Raw genomic sequence first — 7,500 nt, forward strand, 5'->3', positions numbered from 1 at the left:
GGCAAAATAACCTACAAGTACCTCTCAAATAACAGATGAAATTCAAGTCATGTACACTGTATTAGCCGAAGAATTCAATGTCTTCTAATCTCCTTGCGTGTGTCTTTTTTTTTTTTAAGTGGAAGCAGATCAAGTGGCTGGGTCAGTCATGGACAAACAACAGGTGTATTAATGTTCGGATGATGATGTAATGTCTAATAGACCCTATGCAAAAATGGCTGCCTTTAAATTATTCTTTTGTTCATATTCAAAATAGCCCAACTAACCTCGTTTTTGAGACAAAAATTGTAAAGAATTTGTTATCCCGAATGTGGTTAGTTGGGCTATTTTGAATATGAAGAAAAGAATAAAATAAAGGCAGCCATTTTTGCATAGGGTCTATGGGTTGGGTTATTAAAGAGAAGGTGTCTCTTCAATCTATGATCAATTTTGGGGACCTCCCAGGTACCACATGCAATAGCTCCAGTTGCTTAATTCAGCAGGCCCTATATTGCAGCACAAACATGATATTAATCTTGTTGTAGTTTATGTTGCCCTATTTTTTTCACCACAAATAAATTGAAGTGGAAAACAGTCACCGTTAACAAAGAGTACAAGACTCTTGACCTAATGTCGGTTTTTAAAAATTACCTTTCTGGTTTCTTGTAATTGCTGCGGTTGATATTTCTTTTAATTATTAGAGTACACAGTCCTCAATATCAAAGCAAGCAAGCCGTGTCAGTTTACCTCAGATTGGCAGTCTTGTAGCGGGACAAAAAAGCATAATATCCATGGAAAAATACCCTGTCACAATACATGAGCCAACAGCCATTAGGACTGCTCGGCAGGTGAGAGCATCTCCAAATCCAGCGTTTTTGCCTGGGCAGATGTTGTTGAGAGCTTTATCAAACCATAGGTACAATTGTACCCCAAGCTCTGTGTTGTGTTTTGAATTTAGACAGTTTGCTTGGCGAGTTTTAGTTGATACAAACCAGAGGGCTTCATAAAAGAAATAAGCACTAATGTTGCACTCACTTGTCTGTTGTCTCTTTGTGATCATTCTTTGATAATTTGGTGCCATTCTGTCTTCAGTTTCGCGAGATATCCTCAACCGAAGACCTATCTCTAAAAGAGGGAGAAAGTATGAAACACTCACCAGTCGATCGGCCAAGCAAACCGAGAAATCGAGCCAAAAAATGTAGCCAAAATTCTTCAATCTGCCTCAAACTCGGCCAGCGAGATGTTCGAAGATTCTATGGAACGTCTATTCAAGGAAATAGTCTCACTATCCACTCTGTGGAGGAAAATTTGCCAATTTCGGCTTCTGTCAACATGCATCCTTGTGACGAAAATTTCAAAATTGCTTAGATGAAACCTCATGCTCCTCAAGTCCAGTGAGGGGTGGAGCAAAAGATTTGTACTATAAAGGAAGAAGTGACTTGTCACCAATTGACCGTTTAGGTGCATGATTGTCACAAGGATGTTGACAGAAGGCGAAATTGAAATTTTGTGGCAAATTTTCCTTCACAGAGTGGATAGTGAGACTATTTCCTTGAATAGATATTCGATAGAATCTTCGAACATGTCGCTGGCCGAGTTTTACGAGTATTGAAGGATTTTGGCTACATTTTTTGGCTCAATTTCTCAGTTCGCTTGGCCGATCTACTGGTGAGCGTTTCCTAATATACAATTCAAGTACCTTCTCTCTCTTTTAGAGGTAGGTCTTCGGTTGAGGATACATTTTGTATCTCATGAAATAGAGGAGAGAATGGCACCAAATTACCAAAGAACGATCACAAAGAGACAGCAGACAAGTGAGTGCAACATTAGTGCTTATTAATTTTATCTTATTAAGCCTTCTGGTTTGTATTCAATTAAAACTCGCCATACAAGCTCTCAAAATTCAAAACACAACACAGAGCTTGGGCCACCTGTGATCAAACTTGCCAATATTGTTTTTTCCTTTTTTCGTGCTAATAACCCAGTAACAGTAGCCACTAATTTAGTTATATAACTTCAACGAGATTAAACGTTTTGAAAAATGTTTTGTGATGTTAAAGAGATCTCCTGCAAGCAACATGTTAAATTACAGGGCACGAAATGAAGTGGCTCCTAAATATTGCCAAAAGTTGGTCGCCACTAACAGTATTTTTAAAAAAGTAAAGTAAAGTAACCATATTTAACGTTGATAACTCGTAACAGTAATTCTGATCGACTGACAAACCTGAGGTCGACGGTGCGCTCATTTTACTCCCCCCTCTCCATCAGTGCTCCGTTTTACGGGTATTTAAAGCTACTTAGCTACATTGAAAGGAAAGAAGTCGAAACAAGGATGCGAGATCCGGGAATCGAACTCAGGACCTCATACTGTACATCAAGGCCGTGCACTAGCCGACTGTGCCATCCTTGCTAATAAAACTTCTTTGCTCTGTCATTTTACATCTTGAAGCCAAGGTGGCATTCATGTATTATATTATTATCTTGTCTCATGATAGATTTTCGTTGAACACAAATACAATGATTTTCGGGAAAAAAAACTTACCTAGTGAGTTTGAATATCCTATCGTCACTGCTATGATTTATCCATGCACATCTTTAAAGTACCTACTAATTTAACACACTTTTCCACTTTATTTATTCTGTGATATCGTCCAAAATACATCGTTTTGTTTTTAGAACCTTTTTGATTGAAATTTCACTTTTTTATTGGCTTTGAAAGACGGGAAAAGTGCATGGTTATATATATACTATTCATTCATAACTGAGCAATGGAGGGGATTGGGTTTGATACCGGGTTGACATCGCAAAATAATTTGCATCGCTGTTTTCAAAGAACTATCTAGATGCAAAGCAGCATCATACAGTGTCTTTAAATTCAATGAATTTATTTAGTTGAATGTAGGGACTGTCAATGAAAATTTGAACTTGTAATGCTTAATAATATTATTGTATTACCCTGTTTACATGTTCTTTCTTCATAGAATCGAAGAAAGCTATTCCCACAGCAGTCCACAGTTTGGTGTGAGGACATGGAAGGTGGTTATAGGATTCCACAAATTCTCAAAGGGAAGCCAAAACCTGAACTTCCAAAAACGAAAAGCTTAGTTCTGGTTAGTGCTTTTGAGAAAAGTTAGTTTGAACACGTGAATCATTGTGCCCATTACAAGGCCAGCTGACCGTGTCTCTCTGAGATAACAGTATTATTAAGCAAGAGCAAATCTTTTTCTTAATCCCATAGTCAAGTCCCAAGAACCTGCAAAAAGCAGAAAGTCCTAAACATGAGCATCAAGTATCAGAATTGTAAGTTACAATCCAGTTACAATACAAAATGAACTGTGGGTGAAGCCTAAGAGATTCTGTAGATCTGCGACATCATCTGGGAACAGGAAAATATTGCAGCATGGCGAATTCCCTGATTTTGACGTAGATCAGAGAAAGCTAGGAGTATATTAAAGTTCTCAACTGTCTCAACAGCAGCTCAAGGCTTCACTTTAGCAGTTTATTCTTGTATTAAACTATAAATTTATATGCTTTTGAAGGACAACATCAAACTTCTTAGTTACAATACACTTCACATGTACAATATGTGACATGCCAAATTATTTATTCGGCGTCATTTCTTCGTTTTCTTATTGTGCCTTAAATTTCCACTTTTCAAATTCAGTAGTGAGTGGCACATATAGCCATTTGGTCTTGAGCTCCTATGAGATTGCTGTGTCGTTGTAATTGATTCATGAGAACATAGAGGGGTTTTATGTGGCATCCAATTGTCCATCTCTCAAGTTATCGTTATCAGTGTGATTAAAAAAAAAATTGTGATGGGTGATTAACTATTTCACAAAAACGACATTTCTTCCCCTCAAGCGATGCTTGACGTTCCATAAAAGTCAAGGATGATGTACAGTATCTGATGGGTTCTTCCGCATTTGGCCACTCATTCATACTTACATTTAGTGTGTGCTTTTTAACAAAGTTTGCTCGCAAGAATACCTCTTTGATTATAATATTGAATGAACTGTATCTTATGTGAAACTTGACGTTTTCGAAAACTAAACTGCAAAAACTCGAAATCACTCATTGGGTGTTTCAACTGCAGTTTTTCCATGATGGAAATTTCTCTCACGATGAAACTTTTCTTTTATCCAAATGAGTTGCTTTAATATTCAAATTTAATTCACGTGTGAAGCCTGTTTGTTCAGTGTAAGAAATCGTATGAATTCGAGTGCGTTTCGTGATTTTTATGGACACCAGTGATATTGCTTTGAAAGTTCTCAAAATTCCACGAGTGCAATTGGAGCACTTTCGAAAGATCTCGATTTGTTATTTATTATACATGCAATCAGCAAAATGTTCCCATAACAACTTCCGTATTGCACACTATTACCTCTGTTGCACTCGATTTAACAATTATTTACCTCAGTGTCAGCGAAAGTGATGGATATTTACCTCACCGCGAAGGGTGTTAAGTATATACCACACAAGTCAAACAAAAAGCAAACCAAAAAACTACTTTATTTTTGTAAAATGTGGTCGGAAATTTCAAGTCTCTCGAAATGCATGAGGAAGTTCCTACGGTTTGTTATTCATTATACACTCAGCAAATTGTTCCCACAACAACTTCCTTATTGCAACTGTTACCTCTATTGCACTATATTTAAGAATTATTTACCTCAGTGTCAGTGAAAGTGATGGATATTTAGCTCGCCGCGAAGGGTGTTAAGTATATACCACAAGTTAAACAAAAAGCGAACCAGAAAACTACTTTATTTTTGTAAAATGTGGTCGGAAATTTCAAATCTGGCACGCCAGCTACTCGGAGGTGAATAATACGTGTCTAATCACCCCCGAATTAGCCAATCAGCGCGCGCGGAGAGCACCGTTCACTTCAGTGTTGTAAATACTCAAACCTTTTTATGCTTTCGTCATTGGCCAATCAGAAACATGATATTCTGCTGAGAATATAATAAACCAGCTAATTACAAGTTTTCTCTTTTCTCAGTATCTTGTTAGTCCCTTTGTTGTTTAATATAAATTTTATACTGTCGGTATAGTTTGACAAAAGTAATCTTACTTGAACAGCATTTTTTTTTCTTGTGGCGATAATTTCAGAGACCTTACAAACAAGTCCATATGGAAAACGTCCTTGCTTATAAAGCTAGTGGCAGCATCAAAAGGTAACTTCTGTGTAGGGTCCTTCATATCCTCTTTCCCTGGATAATCTGCCTTTTAGTTCTGAGCTGCCCTTCCAGGAGCTTTATTATATAGGTACTTTTTACTAAAAATCACGTCTTCACCGCGCGCAATAAAGACAATTAATGATGGAATGGTATATGAAATGAATCATATATGAACTGCGGATATGAAAGCAAGTGAAGCTATGATCTTCGTAGATATGAGAGCAATTTTTGCAATTGCGTAGAGAAGCCTGAAAACTTCAGGACTTCAACGGGGTTTGAACCCGTGACATCGCGATACCGGTGCGACGCTCTAACCAACTGAGCTATGAAGCCACTGACGTTGGGAGCTGGTCATTTGTGGGTTCCAATGGTCCCGTGAGGAATGAATCAATGATGAAATAACAAAATTATGCAATAAAAAGCGAGCTTGCCCTTTATTGTAAGATAATTTTGTGCGGTAACATAATTGTTCTCTACTACATTTATCATTTTTATGGCTCAATTTGACATTATCATGATTTGTTTTTCATAACTTTTATATATATCGTGCTTCATGTTACACAACATGCATGTTGCAACAGTTGGTGATCACTTTTTCGCCATTTCGAAAGGGAATAAAACGAGTTGTTTTTAGTCGGAACATTTCATCAGTTGCTCGTTCGCTGTTCGCACTTGTGAAAGATACTAGGGACCTTTAGATCCATACTGAGCATGCGCATAAGGTTTGGAGGCCGACATTTTTCGAAGTCGTCGTCGTCTTCCGATCAAAAGGTCCCTACTAGCAACACTCGTTCGTATCCCCGCGCAGCCATGTTTATAAGAAAGTGGCAGTAATATCGATTGTAACGGTTAAAGTAGAAGGAGTGATTTTGAAAAACATTTCGTTATAAAAAACTGCGACAAAATATTTTCAAAAATACTAAACGCTAAAACGTTTTAATCAGCGACGACGTTTCGACGCAATCCTAGCGTCATTATCAAGTCAAAAAAGTGCAAAATGGAAATGCATTATAAATAGTAACAACAATACTACAAGTTAAACAAAAAGCTTAGCACGAATGGAATTCAAGCAGATTTCTTTCTTGCTGAGCCTTTTGTTTAACTTATAGTAATGTATTATTCTAGCTTCTGTGCCTTTAGTGTTTATAATCAATTTTCATTTTTCACTTGGTAATGAGGTTAGGATAGCGTCGAAACATCGTCATCTTTTAAAACTTTTTAGCCTTTAGTATGTCTAAAAATATTTTATCGCAGTTTTTTTAACGAAACGATGAAAGTGATTCGTTATTTTTTATTAAAGTCGTCAACAGAGTAGACACTCAAGGATCGCTAACAGATCGTAACAGTCCCAAATGGCGGAGAATTGAGGTACAGTGTACAAGTAGTAGCATTAGACTGCACTTCACAGCTACGTTAGCTCTTTTGTCAGGTGCCAAAACTCCTGAGGTCTTTTGTATTTATTTATTTATTTAGTTAGTTATTTATGTATTATTTGTTTATTTTGTTGTATAGGAAATCGTATTAACGCGAATGCATTTCGTGATTTGTGGGCAGGAGTGATGTTTTGAAATTTCTCGAAATAGCACAAGCCGTAGTGCAATTTGAGAACTTTCGAAACATCACGAGTGACCATGCACTCTACGAATTTATGTATAAGTCGTCACAGACCAATCAGAAAACGCGACGATCTGTTGCGCGTATAATAAAGGGAATTTACAGTATCAATTGACTTATTTGCGGTTCTGGTTTGTAGTGAAAAGGTAGTGAACAACTTCTATCTTTTCAAAAAATATATCTCCCCTCAAAAATTAAACTTTTACCTTGTCTCGCGGATATTCTGAACTCGCTCCAACTCGCGTCGAATCGGTGGTACATATAACCTCAGAAATTGTATTTTAAGTTGTTAACTGGGAGCTCAGTTAAGCAAGCGACGTTTTTGAGCCACGGAAACCGGGACAGTCAGTGATTTCTTACAGATTTTCTAAGCTAATCGTCTCTAATAGAGCGACTTTCATATGACCTTGAAAAATAAACGTAAAAACAGAACGTACACAAATTATGCAAAACATTTAATTGGCTTATCGAACAAAAACAAACTAGCGCGAATTTTCATTGGCTTAGCGAAAGCGGTTGTGAAAAACGTCATCTTTCCATTTAACTTTCTGGAAAGCTTTGCTTTGACGTCATTTGAAATGCAGTAATGTGATTGGGCAATCGAACTGTTGACTGCCCATATTAGGAGTTTCCTTGGCGGCAATAAGGAGAAGCTGTGTTTTAATCTTGCCAAACATTGGTCCGTGAAACAAATGGGCCCTTTGCATGAAACTGTCACATGGTATAAAAT

General features: G+C 37.3%; 1 protein-coding gene and 1 non-coding gene across 3 annotated transcripts in view; one reads left to right on the plus strand and one right to left on the minus strand.

Moving 5' to 3' along the window:
* The window catches only part of LOC137971218 (uncharacterized), a 43,367-nt gene that overhangs the window by 17,247 nt on the left and 18,620 nt on the right, over positions 1 to 7,500 (plus strand). For both annotated transcript variants that reach the window (XM_068817991.1, XM_068817992.1), the window contains exons 12-17: positions 120 to 163; positions 681 to 827; positions 2,961 to 3,089; positions 3,218 to 3,279; positions 5,089 to 5,153; positions 6,457 to 6,524. In XM_068817991.1, coding sequence (XP_068674092.1) covers positions 120 to 163; positions 681 to 827; positions 2,961 to 3,089; positions 3,218 to 3,279; positions 5,089 to 5,153; positions 6,457 to 6,524 — 515 coding nt within the window. The remainder of the gene's footprint in view (positions 1 to 119; positions 164 to 680; positions 828 to 2,960; positions 3,090 to 3,217; positions 3,280 to 5,088; positions 5,154 to 6,456; positions 6,525 to 7,500) is intronic.
* Trnat-ggu (transfer RNA threonine (anticodon GGU)) lies at positions 5,417 to 5,489 on the minus strand. Its single transcript has one exon. It is a non-coding gene; the product is annotated as a tRNA-Thr (tRNA).

The sequence above is a fragment of the Montipora foliosa genome, chromosome 9 (assembly GCF_036669935.1).
Source record: "Montipora foliosa isolate CH-2021 chromosome 9, ASM3666993v2, whole genome shotgun sequence".
Taxonomy (NCBI): Eukaryota; Metazoa; Cnidaria; class Anthozoa; order Scleractinia; family Acroporidae; genus Montipora; species Montipora foliosa.